Consider the following 27,157-nt stretch of genomic DNA (forward strand, 5'->3'; position numbering starts at 1 on the left):
CACTTAGTAGGACTGAGTAGTACACTAGCATTAATATAATGTATATTGTATCACTTAGTAGGACTGAGTAGTATACTAGCATTAATATAATGTATATTGTATCACTTAGTAGGACCGAGTAGTACACTAGCATTAATATAATGTATATTGTATCACTTAGTAGGACCGAGTAGTACACTAGCATTAATATAATGTATATTGTATCACTTAGTAGGACCGAGTAGTACACTAGCATTAATATAATGTATATTGTATCACTTAGTAGGACCGAGTAGTACACTAGCATTAATATAATGTATATTGTATCACTTAGTAGGACCGAGTAGTACACTAGCATTAATATAATGTATATTGTATCACTTAGTAGGACCGAGTAGTACACTAGCATTAATATAATGTATATTGTATCACTTAGTAGGACCGAGTAGTACACTAGCATTAATATAATGTGTATTGTATCACTTAGGACTGAGTAGTACCCTACTGTATGTGTGACATGCTAGTAGACTAATCAGTACCAGATGTACTGTAAAGTAGGCATATTCTACACTTACTAAATCTATCTGTCTCACTGTCTATGTATCTGTTTTGTGTGTTTATTTTTTTGTCTATTTTCATTTCATGGATTTGAGCTGTGATCATTCTGGGCGTGACGTGCTGTGATCATTCTGGGCCGTGACATGTGCTGTGATCATTCTGGGCCGTGACATGTGCTGTGATCATTCTGGGCCGTGACATGTGCTGTGATCATTCTGGGCCGTGACATGTGCTGTGATCATTCTGGGCCGTGACATGTGCTGTGAATGCTACGAGCATGAGTTTGAATCTGACCCACTGCTCTAGCACTATTTCTCCTCCTATCTACTTTTCTCTCTTCAATCCAATTAACACAAACTGTGAAAACTCCAAGATCGCATAGCAGTTCAGACGTCTTTTGTCCTCGTCTTGTCGTGTCCTGTATATATATATATATTTACAACTTTTTTCACATACATTTTATTTTTATTTTCCATCAACTCATCTTCTAAACACTCTCCTGCAACCAGCCTCACCAATTTATATTTATAAAAAAGTATTATTTACCTCAGATCTGTAATCCTCCAAGAAGCTAGCCAGAAACTCCAAGAAGCTAGCCAGAAACTAGCCAGAAGCTAGCCAGGAGCTAGCCCAGAAGCTAATCCAGAAGCTAATCAGAAGCTAGTTAGCTTCTTTACTGGCAAATCGTTAGTATTCAGCGTTAGTATTCAGTTTGTGGTCATCAGCTATCCTTTAGCTCGAAAATCCATCGAAAATCTATCGCCAGTTTTGTACGGCGCGGCTCGGAACGGAACATACCGGACCAATTTTTCTCTCCATGTCCATGGATTTCAACTGCTCTCTGGACATTCATACCCGGATCTCACAGCTAGCTAGCTGCTATCCGTGTGACAGTCGGCTTTCGTCGATTCCGGAGCAAACATCGATTGTTCCGGTGCTAGCCAGCTCCGTCAATCACTCCTGAGTTCCATCATTCACTCCTGGGCTGCAGTCACCTATCTGGACCCGTTTCACTGCCTACGCGGAGCCCCACCGGGCCTTCACAACTGGACTGCCGACGTTATCTACCTGAATGAGATCCGGCTGGCTCCTCTGTCGCGACGTTACCTGAACGCCCATCTGCGGCCCGCTAACCGTTAGCTGTCTTACTTAACCGTTAGCTGCTATCTGAATAGACAATCGGACAATTTATTTATTTTTATTATTATGTTTTCTTCTCGGGCCTCTATAACTATATCTATTGTTCTTATTTTTGTTGTTGTTGTGTGATTTGGATTAATCCCCTCTACCTCACGGAACCCCACTAATCTACTGACCGAACGCAAGAGGTGGCTAACAACAGACTCCATCCTATGCTAGCTTGCTACCGGTTGGCCTGGCTAGCTGTCTAAATCGCCGTGACCCTCAACCAACCTCTCCACTCACTGGACCCTTTTGATCACTCGACTAAGCATGCCTCTCCTTAATGTCAATATGTCTTGTCCATTGCTGTTCTGGTTAGTGTTTATTGGCTTATTTCACTGTAGAGCCTCTAGTCCTGCTCACTATACCTTATCCAACCTATTAGTTCCACCACCCACACATGCAATGACATCTCCTGGTTTCAATGATGTTTCTAGAGACAATATCTCTCTCTTCATCACTCAATACCTAGGTTTACCTCCACTGTATTCACATCCTACCTTACCTTTGTCTGTACATTATACCTTGATGCTATTTTATCGCCCCCAGAAACCTCCTTTTACTCTCTGTTCCAGACGTTCTAGACGACCAATTCTTATTGCTTTTAGCCGCACCCTTATTCTACTCCTCCTATGTTCCTCTGGCGATGTAGAGGTGAATCCAGGCCCTGCAGTGCCTAGCTCCACTCCTATTCCCCAGGCGCTCTCTTTTGACGACTTCTGTAACCGTAATAGCCTTGGTTTCATGCATGTTAACATTAGAAGCCTCCTCCCTAAGTTTGTTCTATTCACTGCTTTAGCACACTCTGCCAACCCGGATGTTCTAGCTGTGTCTGAATCCTGGCTTAGGAAGACCACCAAAAATTCAGACATTTTAATTCCAAACTACAACATTTTCAGACAAGATAGAACTGCCAAAGGGGGCGGTGTTGCAATCTACTGCAAAGATAGCCTGCAGAGTTCTGTCCTACTATCCAGGTCTGTACCCAAACAATTTGAACTTCTACTTTTAAAAATCCACCTCTCTAAAAACAAGTCTCTCACTGTTGCCGCCTGCTATAGACCACCCTCTGCCCCCAGCTGTGCTCTGGACACCATATGTGAACTGATTGCCCCCCATCTATCTTCAGAGCTCGTGCTGCTAGGCGACCTAAACTGGAACATGCTTAACACCCCAGCCATCCTACAATCTAAACTTGATGCCCTCAATCTCACACAAATTATCAATGAACCTACCAGGTACCTCCCCAAAGCCTTAAACACGGGCACCCTCATAGATATCATCCTAACCAACTTCCCCTCTAAATACACCTCTGCTGTCTTCAACCAAGATCTCAGCGATCACTGCCTCATTGCCTGCATCCGTAATGGGTCAGCGGTCAAACGACCTCCTCTCATCACTGTAAAACGCTCCCTGAAACACTTCAGCGAGCAGGCCTTTCTAATCGACCTGGCCGGGGTATCCTGGAAGGATATTGACCTCATCCCGTCAGTAGAGGATGCCTGGATATTTTTTAAAAATGCCTTCCTAACCATCTTAAATAAACATGCCCCATTCAAGAAATTTAGAACCAGGAACAGATATAGCCCTTGGTTCTCCCCAGACCTGACTGCCCTTAACCAACACAAAAACATCCTATGGCGTTCTGCATTAGCATCGAACAGCCCCCGTGATATGCAGCTGTTCAGGGAAGCTAGAAACCATTATACACAGGCAGTTAGAAAAGCCAAGGCTAGCTTTTTCAAGCAGAAATTTGCTTCTTGCAACACTAACTCAAAAAAGTTCTGGGACACTGTAAAGTCCATGGAGAATAAGAACACCTCCTCCCAGCTGCCCACTGCACTGAAGATAGGAAACACTGTCACCACTGATAAATCCACCATAATTGAACATTTCAATAAGCATTTTTCTACTGCTGGCCATGCTTTCCACCTGGCTACTCCTACCCCTGTCAACAGCACTGCACCCCCAACAGCAACTCGCCCAAGCCTTCCCCATTTCTCCTTCTCCCAAATCCATTCAGCTGATGTTCTGAAAGAGCTGCAAAATCTGGACCCCTACAAATCAGCCGGGCTAGACAATCTGGACCCTTTCTTTCTAAAATTATCTGCCGAAATTGTTGCCACCCCTATTACTAGCCTGTTCAACCTCTCTTTCGTGTCGTCTGAGATTCCCATAGATTGGAAAGCAGCTGCGGTCATCCCCCTCTTCAAAGGGGGGGACACTCTTGACCCAAACTGCTACAGACCTATATCTATCCTACCATGCCTTTCTAAGGTCTTCGAAAGCCAAGTCAACAAACAGATTACCGACCATTTTGAATCTCACCATACCTTCTCTGCTATGCAATCTGGTTTCAGAGCTGGTCATGGGTGCACCTCAGCCACGCTCAAGGTCCTAAACGATATCTTAACCGCCATCGATAAGAAACATTACTGTGCAGCCGTATTCATTGATCTGGCCAAGGCTTTCGACTCTGTCAATCACCACATCCTCATCGGCAGACTCAACAGCCTTGGTTTCTCAAATGATTGCCTCGCCTGGTTCACCAACTACTTCTCTGATAGAGTTCAGTGTGTCAAATCGGAGGGTCTGTTGTCCGGACCTCTGGCAGTCTCTATGGGGGTGCCACAGGGTTCAATTCTTGGACCGACTCTCTTCTCTGTATACATCAATGAGGTCGCTCTTGCTGCTGGTGAGTCTCTGATCCACCTCTACGCAGACGACACCATTCTGTATACTTCCGGCCCTTCTTTGGACACTGTGTTAACAACCCTCCAGGCAAGCTTCAATGCCATACAACTCTCCTTCCGTGGCCTCCAATTGCTCTTAAATACAAGTAAAACTAAATGCATGCTCTTCAACCGATCGCTACCTGCACCTACCCACCTGTCCAACATCACTACTCTGGACGGCTCTGACTTAGAATACGTGGACAACTACAAATACTTAGGTGTCTGGTTAGACTGTAAACTCTCCTTCCAGACCCATATCAAACATCTCCAATCCAAAGTTAAATCTAGAATTGGCTTCCTATTTCGCAACAAAGCATCCTTCACTCATGCTGCCAAACATACCCTTGTAAAACTGACCATCCTACCAATCCTCGACTTTGGCGATGTCATTTACAAAATAGCCTCCAATACCCTACTCAACAAATTGGATGCAGTCTATCACAGTGCAATCCGTTTTGTCACCAAAGCCCCATATACTACCCACCATTGCGACCTGTACGCTCTCGTTGGCTGGCCCTCGCTTCATACTCGTCGCCAAACCCACTGGCTCCATGTCATCTACAAGACCCTGCTAGGTAAAGTCCCCCCTTATCTCAGCTCGCTGGTCACCATAGCATCTCCCACCTGTAGCACACGCTCCAGCAGGTATATCTCTCTAGTCACCCCCAAAACCAATTCTTTCTTTGGCCGCCTCTCTTTCCAGTTCTCTGCTGCCAATGACTGGAACGAACTACAAAAATCTCTGAAACTGGAAACACTTATCTCCCTCACTAGCTTTAAGCACCAACTGTCAGAGCAGCTCACAGATTACTGCACCTGTACATAGCCCACCTATAATTTAGCCCTATCAACTACCTCTTTCCCAACTGTATTTAATTTATTTATTTATTTTGCTCCTTTGCACCCCATTATTTTTATTTCTACTTTGCACATTCTTCCATTGCAAAACTACCATTCCAGTGTTTTACTTGCTATATTGTATTTACCTTGCCACCAAGGCCTTTTTTGCCTTTACCTCCCTTCTCACCTCATTTGCTCACATTGTATATAGACTTGTTTATACTTTATTATTGACTGTATGTTTGTTTTACTCCATGTGTAACTCTGTGTTGTTGTATCTGTCGAACTGCTTTGCTTTATCTTGGCCAGGTCGCAATTGTAAATGAGAACTTGTTCTCAACTTGCCTACCTGGTTAAATAAAGGTAAAATAAATAAAATAAAAATAAATAAATAAAAACTGTGAAAGGAGTCTGCCCGAGCCACTAAGCGACCACTTAGGGCCCCAGGCCTGCTAGGGAGCCCCTGACCAATTTTTATGTATATATTTGTTTAGGAGCTCCGTCATGGTCTCAATTTACTGTTGATAGTTAGAAATAGTAGAATACACAAGGTGCAATTTAGAAATTTGGTTGTGCATCAGCAGTTTCTCATTATGTAACCTACCCTTCTCCACTTTATCAGCAAACTGTTGTCTAAAGAGCATGCGCCTGTGTCAAAAGAGGATGAGCACATCGGCGTTGTTTATGATGGGAGCCAAAGATGCACAGTGTGCAGCAGTGGAGGCTGCTGAGGGGAGGACGGCTCATAATAATGGCTGGAACGCAGCAAATGGAATGGCATCAAACGCATAGAAACCATGTGTTTGATACCATTCCACCTATTCAGGTCAAGCCATTACCAAGATCCCGTCCTCCCCAATTAAGATGTCACCAACCTCCTGTGGTGTGCAGAACAAACAAGGAGGTGGGCAGAGCCAAGCACAAGCTAGAGAGTTCCTATTCACAGGTTTTTGCATATTTCTGTTTGGGAACCACAACTGCAGCGTTTCCCAAAAATGAGGTCGCGAGTGAAACTCTGCGGTTGTGACAAACAGCTGTTTTCTTCCAACAAATGTGTCTAACTTTTGAAAGGTTGGAGTTATAAGCTATTATGACCCTGTTCCTGAAAGTCAAGACTCTCTGGACTTGTTAGAACACAGTGTATAGGACTAGGCATCAAATCAGACTGGGGGGAAATTAATATCATCATTGAAAGCAATAATGGTGTTCTTTCCTACACAGAAGATAATGCAGTTATTGGATGCTATTCTTCTGAAATTCAAACCATACTGTCTTCAGATTGACAAACTGTCAAAAGTACTGTCAGACTGATTTGTAATAGACTGTCATAGCCCAACATTGGCTGTTGATTACATCAATTATTTTTTTCAAAATGTGGTCATGGGTGGAAAAACGTTTGCAAACCCCTGGCCTAATGTCTTGCACTCCTAAACAACACAATGTTTAGAACATTTGGCAAAGGGTCAGGTAGACACAACTTTGTAGAAGTAACAGATTTTAGTTTAGGGAACCGAAAAATGTATTGAGATTGGATGTTTCGTATATGAGCGTCTATTTCATCTTGCTCCATCTATGCCTGCAACTAGACATCCTCTCATCACCATATATGGTGGTGAGTGGAAGTACCAACCGGAAGCTTCTGGTTTTCACCCCATGTGACCCATCTGGGTTTCCCCATTCATCGGTGTTGTAGCCTGATACATTCTACTAGATGGCACTAATGAGCAGGAATTAACCCTGGAGTATATTTGAGCCCTGTTGGTATCTTGTGAGTGTGTGAACTAGATATCAAATCCTTGCTTCCTCCATCCTTGTTTCTTCCATTCCTTGCCTCTCTTTTTGCTTTTTTGCTTTCCTTGCCTCTCTTTTTTTTTATGTTTCATTCCATTCAGGAGCCTGGGCTTTTGCTGTAGATGGTGGACTTCTCATCTCTGGACTGCAGGATCGTAAGATTGCATTCCACTACATTGGTGAACAGGGTGGGATCCTTTGGATACCTCTATGGGGCACGTGAATGCTCCTAGAGAGGCATCAGAGCAAGATGTATAATACTGTACATCACAAGATGTACGTTACTAAACGTCCTCAAATTCGTATGATATTGTAAGACTGCTATTCCATTGGTAACATTATGTAACATATCATACTAAATGGAGGGACACAAAGAAACATCCCAAATTATACAAATTGCCCTGAGGTCAGGTTGGACATGGAGGAAGGGAGGTATAGTATTACTAGGAAACATCAAGAGACTTGATGTTGTTGCTCTGTTACTCAGATGGCCATCTGCTCACCTATTACCACGAAAACAACACCCCCTGCGATTACCATTTCCCCCTGAAAATGCTTATTGTCTGGCCCGTTTGCCCTGTAACTCGATCACTAGCCCCTTGTAAACGGATAACATGTTAGCAAATCGCCCCCCCTGTGTCTGCACTAACATGTGTTCTACATGGCCAGGGAGCATGCTCACTGGTCCTGAGAGGGCAGAAAGAAGAGTAGGGAATTTAAGGGGCGGCAGGTAGCCTAGTGGTGAGACTAGTAATCAAAAGGTTGCAAGATCGAATCCCCGAGCTGACAAGGTAAAACTATGTAATTCTGCCATTGAACAAGGCAGTTCACCCACTATTCCTAGGCCGTCATTGAAAATAAGAATTTGTTCTTAACCAACTTGCCTAGTTAAATAAAGGTAAATATATATATATATATATATATATATATATATATATATATATATATATATATATATATATATATATATATATATATATATATATGAGATGGAGCCTGTATGTTACACTCCTGCAACTGATAACTCTGCAGAGGTAGACAGGAAGGACGGTGGGTCTCAGTGTTCTTCACTGTATTAACAATTCACCTCAGGACATGTGAGAAAGAAGTACAGACAGTGGGGTTGGAGGCCACCTAAGAATAATTTAATTCTAATGAAAAAATCTGATTTAGAGTTCCACTTACTGCACTACATCTGGAAATTTGAAAGACAATATCATCTCTGAGACTGCTTCTACTGAACATTGCCCTACAGTATATTGCATGACCCTGGGTCTGACTGTGGAAGCTAGGTTGAGTGTTAATACACACAGCTTGTCTTTTCTGTCCCCTGTACAAAGCAGGTGTTGTTTTAATGCGATGCTCCCAGACTTGTTAGTTTGGTGAGGGCAGGGCAGGCCTGCTAATGACTGCCCAGGGGGTACCTGACTGTGCCCATACACACACTCAAGTAAGGCGTTGTGAGACTGACAGCTGAACCCAATGAAGGCTGCTCACAGTGGTAGCCGTGAAGACACAACACCAGAAACCCAACTACGCCATCGACAGACCGTGGGCAATTTGGGAAGAATGAGGGGTGGGTTTTTTAGGCTTATGCCTCCCTGTCCTCAACTCCGGAAGCATCAACACTGCCAGAACTAGAGTAAATAAACATAATCTAAATTAATAGATTATCTGTATATTCTAACTAGATCATGTGACATATACAGTTAACCTGAACTAGAAGCTGGTGTCTACCATTTACACTGATGTGCTAGATACAAAAAAAAGTTGGTATTTTTTTACCCCTTTTCCTCAAATTGGTAGTTAGTCTTGTCCCATCGCTGCAACTACTGTACGGACTCGGGAGAGGTGAAGGTCGAGAGTCATGTGTCTTCCAAAACACGATCCTGCCAAGATGCATTGCTTCTTGACACACTGCTCGCTTGTCAACTCAATCGGAAATGTCTACTCAATTGGAAATTACATTTAAATGTCAATTGCGCTATAATACGACTCTTCTGCGGTCCTGATTGAATCTAAGCCAATGGCTTGAGGCCGAAAAGGTTTATGTTTTGTTCTTTCATTATGATGTCCCAATAAATCAGCTCTATTTTTTGATTTAAGCTTCAGTTTAGGATTCTTATTATTAGTATTCTTATTTTGTAACCTACACACCTATAACAGACACTATTTGATATAAAGGGCCTTTAAAGAGCGCAGACGGCCATCCAGTTCAATAATGCGGCAAAAAGAAATGAAGCTAGTTGTGCTAGACATTCTATATATAACAGAGAAGGCTGGTGGGAGGAGCTGTAGGAGGACAGGCTCATTGTAATGGCTGGAATGGAATAAATTGAACGGTGTCAAACACCACAATTCATTTAGTCAAGCACCATGTTTCATTTAGTCAAACACCACGTTTCATTTAGTCAAGCACCACGTTTCATTTAGTCAAACACCACGTTTCATTTAGTCAAATGACTCCGTTCCATTCATTCTATTCCAGCCATTACAATGAGCTCGTCCTTCTATAGCTCCTCCCACCAGATTTTAAAATGTGTTCATGCTTTTCTCCTTTGAGAAAACAACAGCTGTTTCTAAGGGTGTGTGGCTGATTTCAAAACTTTCCCACGATAGGATACATCTGAGCATCCTCTGCTGGAGTAGGCAATCAAGGAGAGGAGGAAACTCCTTTTCACCTATTACCGAAATTGACACTCCTACATATGGTGACCAAATATTTGTTTCCGTGTCATGGAGGAGAGGACAGAGGAATCGAGGAGAGGAGGTACTTTTGCCAATTGACAAAAGGCCTACGTGTTTTACTTTCCCAAAGTCTGCATTCTTCCATCTCTACTCCAGAGGTGCAACCGTTAGAAAATTACCAAACATTCTCCAATTTATTAACCCTACAAACGTTGTTTCAAGCACCTATTTGTTGGATTTTTTTTATTGGTACGCTGGGTGTGTTGTGAAATGAACATTAGTCCATAAAAGGCGTCCATATCTCATGCAAATAGCATAAGTGATTCTTGTCCACACTCCACAGTGTGGAATGAATCCAGTTATCCAATGACACCGTGAACATTACTGAATCTTTGAATGTGTATAACAGTGGTGTAAGGTACTTAAGAAGTATTCTAAATATTTTTTGCTTAAGTAGTTTTTGGGGTATCTGTACTTCACTATTTATATTTTTGACAACTTTTACTTCACTATATTCCTAAATAAAATAATGTACTTTTTACTCCATACATTTTCCCTGACACCCAAAAGTACTCGTTACATATTGAATGCTTAACAGGGCAGAAAAATGGTACAATTCACACACTTGTCAAGAGAACATCCCTGGTCATCCGTATATTCTCTGATCTGGCGGATTCACTAAACCCAAATGCTTCATTTGTAAATTATGTCAAGTGTTGGAGTGTGCCCGACTATCCGTAAAAAAAATATTTAAAAAATTGTGCTCTCTGCTTTGCCTAATTAATATAAGGAATTTGACATTATTTTTTACTTTCAATACTTAAGTATATTTTTGAAATTACATTTACTTTTGATACTTAAGTATATTTAAAATCAAATACTTTTAGACTTTTACTCAAATAGTATTTTACTGGGCGACCTTCACTTTTTCTTGAGTAATTTTCTATTAAGGTATCTTTACTTTTACTCAAGTATGGCAGTCGGGTACTTTTTCCACCACTGGTAATTAATCTGTTGTGTTTGAGATTTTAGAACACTATTAACACATTCATAACCGTTTGGACAACCCTCCCTGGCGTAGGATAATGAACAATGTGTTTTCATAAAAATTCTTTATTTTGTCACTGGAGCAAAGGACATTGTTGTTTACATTCAGAACACTGGGGCTGAACATGCTGCAGAGTGAGGCATGTGTTGGTGCTCTCAGATAGTAATTTGCTCTGGAAGTTTATGGGTTGCAGAGGCTGTTGTGTCCTCCTGGCTCTTATCCGCGCCCTGTGTGCAGCCTTTATCTTTTGACGGTGTGTTGTCTTTCACGCCGTTGGGAGTGTTGGAGTAGGTTGCATCTACACTCTCGTAGGGCTCCGATGTCCACTGGAAAAACATTGAAAATAATGTATTAATACAATCTGAAATCTGATACATTATACCAGCTAAAAAGCACATTTTTGTAGAGGTTGTCCTCAACAACTGTTGACATTAAATGCCTACATAGATAACCATAACATTATTAAATGGTAATATAATTTCAAGAATTAAGCTTAATAAATGCTACTAAATATATTCTGGGGCAGGAGCTCTAGCTTCTACCTGTGTGGCTCTGCTGGTGGACCGGCAGGAGGGTCCACCCATGGAGGGTCCACCCATGGTGATGTTGACGCTGCTGGACGACTGCGTGTCCGTGGTGTTACCACCCTCGGCTGCCGACAGGCCAGAGATGACAAGGCCGCTGGAGAAGCTCCTCTTGCCGAACAGCAGACTGGAGGGTGGAGCTGGAGGAGGACACCTGGCTTGAGCGGTGGTGGGCTGCAGCCTGGAGCTGGGAGCTCAGCTGGCCCCCGGCCGTGGAGAGTCGTGGAACCTGGGAGAAGACAGAGGCGATGGAGGTGTTGAAGGACAGCTGGCTGTTGGAGAGGCGCTGCACCAGGCCATTGGCCGAAGCTGACACCTGCTGGCTGTCCAGGATGGGCCCTGACTGGCTGGTGACTGGAGGCCGCTGGCTCTGGGGCTGCACTGAGCGGCTCCGGTACTCTCTCCTCCCTGGATGGATGCACATACAGATAAAATGACCCAGTCTGTCAGAACCTAACATGACAGAACCGTGAACATAGCTGTCAGAACCAACATGGCAGAACCATGAACATAGCTGCGCAAGGCTCTACTTAGACGTGTAATGCTTTCCTGGTAAGGAAACCAATTTAATGTTGTAACTTGGGTGAACTATTCCTTTAGATGTATCATGTGTGCCTCTCCTGTAGAGGACCAAACCTGCAGTGTGCTGCCTATTGGCCTGAGAGGTCCTGTTGGGCCTGGCCTGGTACACACTCAGGCTCTGGGAGGTGATGGAGTTTGGGTTGTGGCTCAGAGAAGAGGAGCCCCCTGCACAGTCCACATCCTCCATGTTCACACCACTGTTACAGCTGGTCAGGTTATCCTTCCGCACCCTACAACACAAACACCCAGTAGGCCTATGTTACCTTTCTAAACACCTTGACGGCTTTATTAAAATGGAGTTAAAACATTTAACTATAACTGAAGGGCAATGAATCTGGATAAAAAAATCCAAATCTGATCTCACATGTGTGGTTTACAGTGCAGGCCACGCCTCACACTAAACATAAAAAGGCCCATAAGCCTAACAGTAGATGGCAGTTATTCAAATGCGCTGAACATGTCGCAGCACTTTAGCCCTATATGGTTTGGGAAGAGTGGTGCTGTCACAGCAGGAAAGGCCCTGATTGGATTCCATCCATAGGGGAGCAGAACACAGGCAGACTGACTGATAAAGAAGACCCTCTGTTCCCCCTTGGTCTGCCTCCAGCAGCCAGAACTCACCGCAGCCACTTGGACAAGAGCCAGGTCTTGATGCCGTCCAGGCTGAGAGGGCCGCCCCAGATGCTCCTCAGCTGCTGGTGGGTGCCCATGTAGGAGGTGGTGAGGGGGGACACGTACATGGGGTAGCCCAGCGGCTGGTCGCACGACGAGTTGATCATGTTTCGGAGGGCCTGCTTGGAGTTCTGGATGCTGCCGCGCTCTGGGTTGCGGTTGCGTAAGAACACCAGCTCCTGCTGCTGGCCGGCCCACAGGCCCCTTACACACTCCTTATTGATCTAGAAGACAGGAGAGAATGAAGAGGGTAGTATTACTGACATCTGAATACACATTACACACCGTCCAACTCCACATTTCTTTACTCTGATTAAATCACCATTTTAATCAACTGGATATGGCAGAACCATTTGGATCAAGTTTCTTCATGTATTAATCAAACCAACAACTCATCCACCCCACACGCTAAACTCGTATCAATATGTAGAGTTGATCAGAGTAACTTCATCTCATGTTCCAGACAGCTTGAACAGACAACAATGCTGAATAATTCCTGTTTGACCTATAGTAACATAGCCCCTTCTGTAGATCTGAGATGACTGGATAGATGCAAGAAATATGGTAATAACTTCTGGATAGATGTAAGAAATATGGTAATAACTTCCGGATAGATGTAAGAAATATGGTAATAACTTCCGGATAGATGTAATAACGACATATTTATCCAATCCTCTCAGATCTACAGAAGTGGCTATGGAGTAGGGGCTTGGAATTCAGCATGTGTTCAGCACAACTGTACAGGTCTAGGATCAGGTTCCCCTTCCCCAATCCTAACCTTAAACATTGGTGGGGGAAATGCAAAACTGACCAAGATCAGTGTCTAGGGGCAACATCACCCTACACCAGTCATCTCACACACACCTTGATGACCTTGAAGCTGAGGTGGCGTTTGTAGAGCATGATGATCTTGTACTCGTCCGTGCCGTCGTCCACCATGTGTCTCAGTGTGAGAAGAGTGTCCCGGCTGGACAAAACTGCCTTCCTCCAGGCTGGGTCACTCTCATGGCAGATCACCAGACTGATCTTGTAGTTACTAATGGCCTTGTACAAGATGGCTGGCTCCTCTGTCTCCTCCAGACATGTAAAGTGGTCCTGAGAGCAACCAAGGAACAAGAGCAGTAAATATATCACCCTGAGTAAAAGCTTTACAACAGGGATTAACTGAACCACTTTAAGGACGGGATTCAATTAACGGAGCACTGTCGACAAATTATTGACCTTTAAAATGTAATTTATGCTTGAGCCTATATCCGCAGCGTTTACAGCACAGGTGGCGCCTTAATAATGAGAGGACCGGAATAGAATAATGGCTGGAATGGCATAAATGGAACAGTATCAAACACAGTTTCCATGTGCTCCATTCATTCCATTACAGCCATAAATATACTCAGTCCACCCCTGACTAGCCTCCTGTGGTTTACAGTGAATTGCACCTTCTAAAGGCAATTTTTCCAGATATTTGCGGGAATCGTATTCATAATAAAAGCAGCTCAAGGGTAAATTACCTTTTAAAAGTCAAGTGCAGTGCACTTATCCACAATGTGCCTTTGATTGCCACCTGGCTTATATTTGCAGCTCCACTGTACATCAAGGTACACATGCAGTCCACTGAGAAAGCACAGGAAGAGCGCAAGGTTAAATGTACACTTACCTACATATTCTACTTCAATAAGGGAGAAAGTGAGCAAATGCTATTGTCTTCAAGGTGGAATATTGTGAATACCTGATGGAGCTTGAGACTCATCCTCACGCCTGGGACCACCACTTTCTGCAGCAGATCCATGTCTGTGAACACCCACTCATCTTTAGTAGCGATACGGAAGTCTCCTTTGAACAGAGTGTTGAACCCATACAAGAATGACTCCAAACTGAATTAGAGACACAGAGAAAGGGAGCATTGTCAAGGTTTTTAACACATTACAGCAACAGAGGGGTAGAATTTGGAGACTCACATCACGTATCACTGTGATACAACAGAGAGCCATAGCTGCCCCCTTATGGAATATCAATGAAACTACAGCTCTGTGGATTGATGTGTTATTTCGTTCCTGGAGGGTAATAAAACCCCATATATAACACAACATCCCTGGAGGGTAATAAAACCCCATATATAACACAACATCCCTGGAGGGTAATAAAACCCCATATATAACACAACATCCCTGGAGGGTAATAAAACCCCATATATAACACAACACAACATCCCTGGAGGGTAATAAAACCCCATATATAACACAACATCCCTGGAGGGTAATAACACCCCATATTAAACACAACATCCCTGGAGGGTAATAACACCCCATATATAACACAACACAACATCCCTAGAGGGTAATAAAACCCCATATATAACACAACACAACATCCCTGGAGGGTAATAAAACCCCATATATAACACAACACAACATCCCGGGAGGGTAATAAAACCCCATATATAACACAACACAACATCCCTGGAGGGTAATAAATCCCCATATATAACACAACATCCCTGGAGGGTAATAAAACCACATATATAACACAACACAACATCCCTGGAGGGTAATAAAACCCAATATATAACACAACATCCCTGGAGGGTAATAAAACCCCATATATAACACAACACAACATCCCTGGAGGGTAATAAAACCCCATATATAACACAACATCCCTGGAGGGTAATAAAACCCCATATATAACACAACCTGTCTGGAGGGTAATAAAACCCAATATATAACACAACACAACATACCTGGAGGGTAATACAACCCCATATATAACACAACATCCCTGGAGGGTAATAAAACCCCATATATAACACAACACTACCTGTCTGGAGGGTAATAAAACCCCATATATAACACAACACAACCTGTCTGGAGGGTAATAAAACCCCATATATAACACAACACAACCTGTCTGGAGGGTAATACAATCCCATATATAACACAACATCCCTGGAGGGTAATAAAACCCCATATATAACACAACACAAACTGTCTGGAGGGTAATAAAACCCCATATATAACACAACACAACATCCATGGAGGGTAACAAAACCCCATATATAACACAACATGTCTGGAGGGTAATAAAACCCACTATATATAACACAACATCCCTGGAGGGTAATAAAACCCCATATATAAACACAACATCCCTGGAGGGTAATACAAACCAATATATAACACAACACAATATCCCTGGAGGGTAATAAAACTACATATGTAACACAACATCCCTGGAGGGTAATACAACCCCAACTATATCACAACACAACATCCCTGGAGGGTAATAAAATCCCATATATAACACAACATCACTGGAGGGTAATAAAACCCCATATATAACACAACACAACCTGTCTGGAGGGTAATAAAACCCCATATATAACACAACACAACATCCCTGGAGGGTAATAAAACCCCATATATAACACAACACAACATCCCTGGAGGGTAATACAAACCCCATATATAACACAACACAACATCCCTGGAGGGTAGTAAACCCCCATATATAACACAACACAACATCCCTGGAGGGTAATAAAACCCCATATATAACACTACATAACCTGTCAGGAGGGTAATAAAACCCCATATATAACACAACACAACATCCCTGGAGGGTAATAAAACCCCATATATAACACAACACAACCTGTCTGGAGGGTAATACAATCCCATATATAACACAACATCCCTGGAGGGTAATAAAATTCCATATATAACACAACATCCCTGGAGGGTAATAAAACCCCATATATAACACAACATCCCTGGAGGGTAATAAAACCCCATATATAACACAACACAAACTGTCTGGAGGGTAATAAAACCCCATATATAACACAACACAACATCCATGGAGGGTAACAAAACCCCATATATAACACAACATGTCTGGAGGGTAATAAAACCCACTATATATAACACAACATCCCTGGAGGGTAATAAAACCCCATATATAAACACAACATCCCTGGAGGGTAATACAAACCAATATATAACACAACACAATATCCCTGGAGGGTAATAAAACTACATATGTAACACAACATCCCTGGAGGGTAATACAACCCCAACTATATCACAACACAACATCCCTGGAGGGTAATAAAATCCCATATATAACACAACATCACTGGAGGGTAATAAAACCCCATATATAACACAACACAACCTGTCTGGAGGGTAATAAAACCCCATATATAACACAACACAACATCCCTGGAGGGTAATAAAACCCCATATATAACACAACACAACATCCCTGGAGGGTAATACAAACCCCATATATAACACAACACAACATCCCTGGAGGGTAGTAAACCCCCATATATAACACAACACAACATCCCTGGAGGGTAATAAAACCCCATATATAACACTACATAACCTGTCAGGAGGGTAATAAAACCCCATATATAACACAACACAACATCCCTGGAGGGTAATAAAACCCCATATATAACACAACACAACATCCCTGGAGGGTAGTAAACCCCCATATATAACACAACACAACATCCCTGGAGGGTAGTAAACCCCCATATATAACACAACACAACATCCCTGGAGGGTAATACAACCCCATATATAACACTACATAACCTGTCTGGAGGGTAATAAAACCCCATATATAACACAACACAACATCCCTGGAGGGTAATAAAACCCCATATATAACACAAAATGTCTGGAGGGTAATAAAACCCCATATATAACACAACACAACATCCCTGGAGGGTAACAAAACCCCATATATAACACAACATGTCTGGAGGGTAATAAAACCCACTATATATAACACAACATCCCTGGAGGGTAATAAAACCCCATATATAAACACAACATCCCTGGAGGGTAATACAAACCAATATATAACACAACACAATATCCCTGGAGGGTAATAAAACTACATATGTAACACAACATCCCTGGAGGGTAATACAACCCCAACTATATCACAACACAACATCCCTGGAGGGTAATAAAATCCCATATATAACACAACATCACTGGAGGGTAATAAAACCCCATATATAACACAACACAACCTGTCTGGAGGGTAATAAAACCCCATATATAACACAACACAACATCCCTGGAGGGTAATAAAACCCCATATATAACACAACACAACATCCCTGGAGGGTAATACAAACCCCATATATAACACAACACAACATCCCTGGAGGGTAGTAAACCCCCATATATAACACAACACAACATCCCTGGAGGGTAATAAAACCCCATATATAACACTACATAACCTGTCAGGAGGGTAATAAAACCCCATATATAACACAACACAACATCCCTGGAGGGTAATAAAACCCCATATATAACACAACACAACATCCCTGGAGGGTAGTAAACCCCCATATATAACACAACACAACATCCCTGGAGGGTAGTAAACCCCCATATATAACACAACACAACATCCCTGGAGGGTAATAAAACCCCATATATAACACTACATAACCTGTCTGGAGGGTAATAAAACCCCATATATAACACAACACAACATCCCTGGAGGGTAATAAAACCCCATATATAACACAACATGTCTGGAGGGTAATAAAACCCCATATATAACACAACATGTCTGGAGGGTAATAAAACCCCATATATAACACAAATCAACCTGTCTGGAGGGTAATAAAACCCCATATATAACACAACATCCCTGGAGGGTAATAAACCCCCATATATAACACAACACAACCTGTCTGGAGGGTAATAATACCCCATATATAACACAACACAACATCCCTGGAGGGTAATAAAACCCCATATATAACACAAACAACCTGTCTGGAGGGTAATAAAACCCCATATATAACACAACATCCCTGGAGGGTAATAAAACCCCATATAAAACACAACACAACATCCCTGGAGGGTAATACAAACCCATATATAACACAACATCCCTGGAGGGTAATAAAATCCCATATATAACACAACACAATATCCCTGGAGGGTAATAGAACCCCATATATAACACAACACAACCTGTCTGGAGGGTAATAATACCCCATATATAACACAACACAACATCCCTGGAGGGTAATAAAACCCCATATATAACACAAATGAACCTGTCTGGAGGGTAATACAAACCCATATATAACACAACATCCCTGGAGGGTAATAAAATCCCATATATAACACAACACAACATCCCTGGAGGGTAATAAACCCCCATATATAACACAACACAACATCCCTGGAGGGTTATACAATCCCATATATATATATAACACAACATCCCTGGAGGGTAATAAAACCCCATATATAACACAACATCCCTGGAGGGTAATAAAACCCCATATATAACACAACACATCCTGTCTGGAGGGTAATAAAACCCAATATATAAACACAAGACAACATCCCTGGAGGGTAATTAAAACCCCATATATAACACAACATGTCTGGAGGGTAATACAACCCCATATATAAAACAACACAACATCCCTGGAGGGTAATTAACCCCATATATAACACAACACAACATACCTGGAGGGAAATTAAAACCCCATATATAACACAATATCCCTGGAGGGTAATAAAACCCCATATATAACACAACATCCATGGAGGGTAATAAAACCCCATATATAACACAACATCCCTGGAGGGTAATAATAAAACCCCATTTATAACACAACATCCCTGGAGGGTAATAAAACCCCATATATAACACAACACAACCTGTCTGGAGGGTAATAAAACCCCATATATAACACAACACAGCCTGTCTGAAGGGTAATACAACTCCATATATAACACAACACAACATCCCTGGAGGGTAATAAATCCCCATATATAACACAACATCCCTGGAGGGTAATAAAACCACATATATAACATAACATCCCTGGAGGGTAATAAAACCCCATATATAAAACAACACAACATCCCTGGAGGGTAATAAATCCCCATATATAAAACAACACAACATCACTGGAGGGTAATAAATCCCCATATATAACACAACATCACTGGAGGGTAATAAAACCCCATATATAACACAACACAACATCCCTGGAGGGTAATAAAACCAAATATATAACACAACATCCCTGGAGGGTAATAAAACCCCATAAATAACACAACACAACATCCCTGGAGGGTAATAAACCCCCATATATAACACAACCTGTCTGGAGGGTAATAAAACCCCATATATAACACAACACAACATCCCTGGAGGGTAATAAAACCCCATATATAACACAACACAACATCCCTGGAGGGTAATAAAACCCCATATATAACACAACCCAACATCCCTGGAGGGTAATAAAACCCCATATATAACACAACACAACCTGTCTGGAGGGTAAAAAACCCCCATATATAACAGAACATCCCTGGAGGGTAATAAAACCCCATATATAACACAACACAACATCCCTGGAGGGTAATAAAACCCCATATATAACACAACACAACATCCCTGGAGGGTAATAAAACCCCATATATAACACAACATCCCTGGAGGGTAATAAAACCCCATATATAACACAAATCAACCTGTCTGGAGGGTAAAAAAAAAAACATATATAACAGAACATCCCTGGAGGGTAATAAAACCCCATATATAACACAACACAACATCCCTGGAGGGTAATACAAACCCATATATAACACAACATCCCTGGAGGGTAATACAACCCCATATATAACACAACATCCCTGGAGGGTAATAAAACCCCATATATAACACAACACAACATCCCTGGAGGGTAATACAACCCCATATATAACACAACATCCCTGGAGGGTAATACAACCCCATATATATATAACACAACATCCCTGGAGGGTAATAAAATCCCATATATAACACAACATCCCTGGAGGGTAATAAAATACCATATATAACACAACACGACTTGTCTGGAGGGTAATAAAACCCCATATATAACACAATATCCCTGGAGGGTAATAAAACTACATATGTAACACAACATCCCTGGAGGGTAATACAACCCCAACTATATCACAACACAACATCCCTGGAGGGTAATAAAATCCCATATATAACACAACATCACTGGAGGGTAATAAAACCCCATATATAACACAACACAACCTGTCTGGAGGGTAATAAAACCCCATATATAACACAACACAACATCCCTGGAGGGTAATAAAACCCCATATATAACACAACACAACATCCCTGGAGGGTAATACAAACCCCATATATAACACAACACAACATCCCTGGAGGGTAGTAAACCCCCATATATAACACAACACAACATCCCTGGAGGGTAATAAAACCCCATATATAACACTACATAACCTGTCAGGAGGGTAATAAAACCCCATATATAACACAACACAACATCCCTGGAGGGTAATAAAACCCCATATATAACACAACACAACATCCCTGGAGGGTAGTAAACCCCCATATATAACACAACACAACATCCCTGGAGGGTAGTAAACCCCCATATATAACACAACACAACATCCCTGGAGGGTAATAAAACCCCATATATAACACTACATAACCTGTCTGGAGGGTAATAAAACCCCATATATAACACAACACAACATCCCTGGAGGGTAATAAAACCCCATATATAACACAACATGTCTGGAGGGTAATAAAACCCCATATATAACACAACATGTCTGGAGGGTAATAAAACCCCATATATAACACAAATCAACCTGTCTGGAGGGTAATAAAACCCCATATATAACACAACATCCCTGGAGGGTAATAAACCCCCATATATAACACAACACAACCTGTCTGGAGGGTAATAATACCCCATATATAACACAACACAACATCCCTGGAGGGTAATAAAACCCCATATATAACACAAACAACCTGTCTGGAGGGTAATAAAACCCCATATATAACACAACATCCCTGGAGGGTAATAAAACCCCATATAAAACACAACACAACATCCCTGGAGGGTAATACAAACCCATATATAACACAACATCCCTGGAGGGTAATAAAATCCCATATATAACACAACACAATATCCCTGGAGGGTAATAGAACCCCATATATAACACAACACAACCTATCTGGAGGGTAATAATACCCCATATAGAACACAACACAACATCCCTGGAGGGTAATAAAACCCCATATATAACACAAATGAACCTGTCTGGAGGGTAATACAAACCCATATATAACACAACATCCCTGGAGGGTAATAAAATCCCATATATAACACAACACAACATCCCTGGAGGGTAATAAACCCCCATATATAACACAACACAACATCCCTGGAGGGTTATACAATCCCATATATATATATAACACAACATCCCTGGAGGGTAATAAAACCCCATATATAACACAACATCCCTGGAGGGTAATAAAACCCCATATATAACACAACACATCCTGTCTGGAGGGTAATAAAACCCAATATATAAACACAAGACAACATCCCTGGAGGGTAATTAAAACCCCATATATAACACAACATGTCTGGAGGGTAATACAACCCCATATATAAAACAACACAACATCCCTGGAGGGTAATTAACCCCATATATAACACAACACAACATACCTGGAGGGAAATTAAAACCCCATATATAACACAATATCCCTGGAGGGTAATAAAACCCCATATATAACACAACATCCATGGAGGGTAATAAAACCCCATATATAACACAACATCCCTGGAGGGTAATAATAAAACCCCATTTATAACACAACATCCCTGGAGGGTAATAAAACCCCATATATAACACAACACAACCTGTCTGGAGGGTAATAAAACCCCATATATAACACAACATCCCTGGAGGGTAATAAAACCCCATATATAACACAACACAACCTGTCTGGAGGGTAATAAAACCCCATATATAACACAACACAACATCCCTGGAGGGTAATAAATCCCCATATATAACATAATATCCCTGGAGGGTAATAAAACCCCTTATATAACACAACATCTCTGGAGGGTAATACAACCCTATATATAACACAACATCCCTGGAGGGTAATAAAATCCCATATATAACACAATATCCCTGGAGGATAATAAAACCAGACATGTAACACAACACAACATGGAGGGTAACAAAACCCCATATATAACAAAATATCCCTGGAGGGTAATAAAACCCCATATATAACACAACACAACATCCCTGGAGGGTAATACAAACCCATATATAACACAACACAACATCCCTGGAGGGTAATAAAACCCATATATAACACAACACAACATCCCTGGAGGGTAATAAAATCCCAAATATAACACAACATCCCTGGAGGGTAATAAATCCCCATATATAACACAACATCACTGGAGGGTAATAAAACCCCATATATAACACAACACAACATACCTGGAGGGTAATACAACCCCATATATAACAACATACCCCTGGAGGGTAATAAAACCCATATATAACACAACACAACATCCCTGGAGGGTAATAAAATCCCATATATAACACAACATCCCTGGAGGGTAATAAAATCCCCTATATAACACAACACAACATCCCTGGAGGGTAATAAAACCCCATATATAACACAACATCCCTGGAGGGTAATAAAACCCCATATATAACACAACACAACATCCCTGGAGGGTAATAAATCCCCATATATAACACAACATCCCTGGAGGGTAATAAAACCCCATAGTTAACACAACACAACATCCCTGGAGGGTAATAAAACCCCATATATAACACATCACAACATCCCTGGAGGGTAATAAAACCCCATATATAACACAACATCCCTTGAGGGTAATAAAACCCCATATATAACACAACACAACATCCCTGGAGGGTAATAAAACCCCATATATAACACAACATCCCTGGAGGGTAATAAAACCCCATATATAACACAACACAACCTGTCTGGAGGGTAATAAAACCCCATATATAACACAACACAACATCCCTGGAGGGTAATAAATCCCCATATATAACACAATATCCCTGGAGGGTAATAAAACCCCATATATAACACAACATACCTGGAGGGTAATACAACCCCATATTTAACACAACATCCCTGGAGGGTAATAAAACCCCATATATAACACAACACTACCTGTCTGGAGTGTAATAAAACCCCATATATAACACAACACAACCTGTCTGAAGGGTAATACAACTCCATATATAACACAACACAACATCCCTGGAGGGTAATAAATCCCCATATATAACACAACATCCCTGGAGGGTAATAAAACCACATATATAACATAATATCCCTGGAGGGTAATAAAACCCCATATATAACACAACATCCCTGGAGGGTAATAAATCCCCATATATAACACAACATCCCTGGAGGGTAATAAAACCCCATAGTTAACACAACACAACATCCCTGGAGGGTAATAAAACCCCATATATAACACAACACAACATCCCTGGAGGGTAATAAAACCCCATATATAACACAATATCCCTGGAGGGTAATAAAACCCCATATATAACACAATATCCCTGGAGGGTAATAAAACCCCTTATATAACACAACATCCCTGGAGGGTAATACAACCCCATATATAACACAACATCCCTGGAGGGTAATAAAATCCCATATATAACAACATACCCCTGGAGGGTAATAAAACCCCATATATAACACAACACAACATCCCTGGAGGGTAATACAACCCCATATATAACACAACACAACATCCCTGGAGGGTAATAAAACCCATATATAACACAACACAACATCCCTGGAGGGTAATAAAATCCCATATATAACACAACATCCCTGGAGGGTAATAAAACCCCATATATAACACAACACAACATCCCTGGAGGGTAATAAATCCCCATATATAACACAACATCCCTGGAGGGTAATAAAACCCCATAGTTAACACAACACAACATCCCTGGAGGGTAATAAAACCCCATATATAACACATCACAACATCCCTGGAGGGTAATAAAACCCCATATATAACACAACTTCCCTTGAGGGTAATAAAACCCCATATATAACACAACACAACATCCCTGGAGGGTAATAAAACCCCATATATAACACAACATCCCTGGAGGGTAATAAAACCCCATATATAACACAACACAACCTGTCTGGAGGGTAATAAAACCCCATATATAACACAACACAACATCCCTGGAGGGTAATAAATCCCCATATATAACACAATATCCCTGGAGGGTAATAAAACCCCATATATAACACAACATCCCTGGAGGGTAATAAAACCCCTTATATAACACAACATCTCTGGAGGGTAATAAAACCCCATATATAACACAACATCTCTGGAGGGTAATACAACCCCATATATAACACAATATCCCTGGAGGATAATAAAACCAGACATGTAACACAACACAACATGGAGGGTAACAAAACCCCATATATAACAAAATATCCCTGGAGGGTAATAAAACCCCATATATAACACAACACAACATCCCTGGAGGGTAATACAACCCCATATATATATAACACAACATCCCTGGAGGGTAATAAAATCCCATATATAACACAACATCCCTGGAGGGTAATAAAATACCATATATAACACAACACGACTTTTCTGGAGGGTAATAAAACCCCATATATAACACAATATCCCTGGAGGGTAATAAAACCCCATATATAACACAACATCCCTGGAGGGTAATAAAACCCCATAGTTAACACAACACAACATCCCTGGAGGGTAATAAAACCCCATATATAACACAACACAACATCCCTGGAGGGTAATAAAACCCCATATATAACACAATATCCCTGGAGGGTAATAAAACCCCATATATAACACAATATCCCTGGAGGGTAATAAAACCCGTTATATAACACAACATCCCTGGAGGGTAATACAACCCCATATATAACACAACATCCCTGGAGGGTAATAAAATCCCATATATAACAACATACCCTGGAGGGTAATAAAACCCCATATATAACACAACACAACATCCCTGGAGGGTAATACAACCCCATATATAACACAACACAACATCCCTGGAGGGTAATAAAACCCATATATAACACAACACAACATCCCTGGAGGGTAATAAAATCCCATATATAACACAACATCCCTGGAGGGTAATAAAATCCCCTATATAACACAACACAACATCCCTGGAGGGTAATAAAACCCCATATATAACACAACATCCCTGGAGGGTAATAAAACCCCATATATAACACAACACAACATCCCTGGAGGGTAATAAATCCCCATATATAACACAACATCCCTGGAGGGTAATAAAACCCCATAGTTAACACAACACAACATCCCTGGAGGGTAATAAAACCCCATATATAACACATCACAACATCCCTGGAGGGTAATAAAACCCCATATATAACACAACATCCCTTGAGGGTAATAAAACCCCATATATAACACAACACAACATCCCTGGAGGGTAATAAAACCCCATATATAACACAACATCCCTGGAGGGTAATAAAACCCCATATATAACACAACACAACCTGTCTGGAGGGTAATAAAACCCCATATATAACACAACACAACATCCCTGGAGGGTAATAAATCCCCATATATAACATAATATCCCTGGAGGGTAATAAAACCCCTTATATAACACAACATCTCTGGAGGGTAATACAACCCTATATATAACACAACATCTCTGGAGGGTAATACAACCCTATATGTAACACAACATCCCTGGAGGGTAATAAAATCCCATATATAACACAATATCCCTGGAGGATAATAAAACCAGACATGTAACACAACACAACATGGAGGGTAACAAAACCCCATATATAACAAAATATCCCTGGAGGGTAATAAAACCCCATATATAACACAACACAACATCCCTGGAGGGTAATAAAACCCCATATATAACACAACACAACATCCCTGGAGGGTAATAAAACCCATATATAACACAACACAACATCCCTGGAGGGTAATAAAATCCCAAATATAACACAACATCCCTGGAGGGTAATAAAATCCCATATATAACACAACACAACATCCCTGGAGGGTAATAAAACCCCATATATAACACAACATCCCTGGAGGGTAATAAAACCCCATATATAAAACAACACAACATCCCTGGAGGGTAATAAATCCCCATATATAACACAACATCACTGGAGGGTAATAAAACCCCATATATAACACAACACAACATACCTGGAGGGTAATACAACCCCATATATAACACAACATCCCTGGAGGGTAATAAAACCCCATATATAACACAACACTACCTGTCTGGAGTGTAATAAAACCCCATATATAACACAACACAACCTGTCTGAAGGGTAATACAACTCCATATATAACACAACACAACATCCCTGGAGGGTAATAAATCCCCATATATAACACAACATCCCTGGAGGGTAATAAAACCACATATATAACATAATATCCCTGGAGGGTAATAAAACCCCATATATAACACAACATCGCTGGAGGGTAATAAATCCCCATATAT

At 41.3% G+C, this 27,157-nt stretch overlaps 1 protein-coding gene across 1 annotated transcript in view; it reads right to left on the bottom strand.

Annotated features, from left to right (window-relative positions):
* Positions 1 to 10,905: 10,905 nt before the first annotated feature.
* LOC139381812 (pecanex-like protein 2) overlaps positions 10,906 to 27,157 on the bottom strand; it is a 203,061-nt gene continuing 186,809 nt past the window's right edge. The window contains 7 exon segments of the mRNA XM_071125589.1: positions 10,906 to 11,147; positions 11,364 to 11,534; positions 11,536 to 11,813; positions 12,042 to 12,217; positions 12,609 to 12,883; positions 13,524 to 13,754; positions 14,386 to 14,530. Of these exon segments, the coding sequence (XP_070981690.1) occupies positions 10,977 to 11,147; positions 11,364 to 11,534; positions 11,536 to 11,813; positions 12,042 to 12,217; positions 12,609 to 12,883; positions 13,524 to 13,754; positions 14,386 to 14,530 (1,447 nt within the window). The 3' untranslated portion in view covers positions 10,906 to 10,976.

The sequence above is a fragment of the Oncorhynchus clarkii genome, chromosome 23 (assembly GCF_045791955.1).
Source record: "Oncorhynchus clarkii lewisi isolate Uvic-CL-2024 chromosome 23, UVic_Ocla_1.0, whole genome shotgun sequence".
Taxonomy (NCBI): Eukaryota; Metazoa; Chordata; class Actinopteri; order Salmoniformes; family Salmonidae; genus Oncorhynchus; species Oncorhynchus clarkii.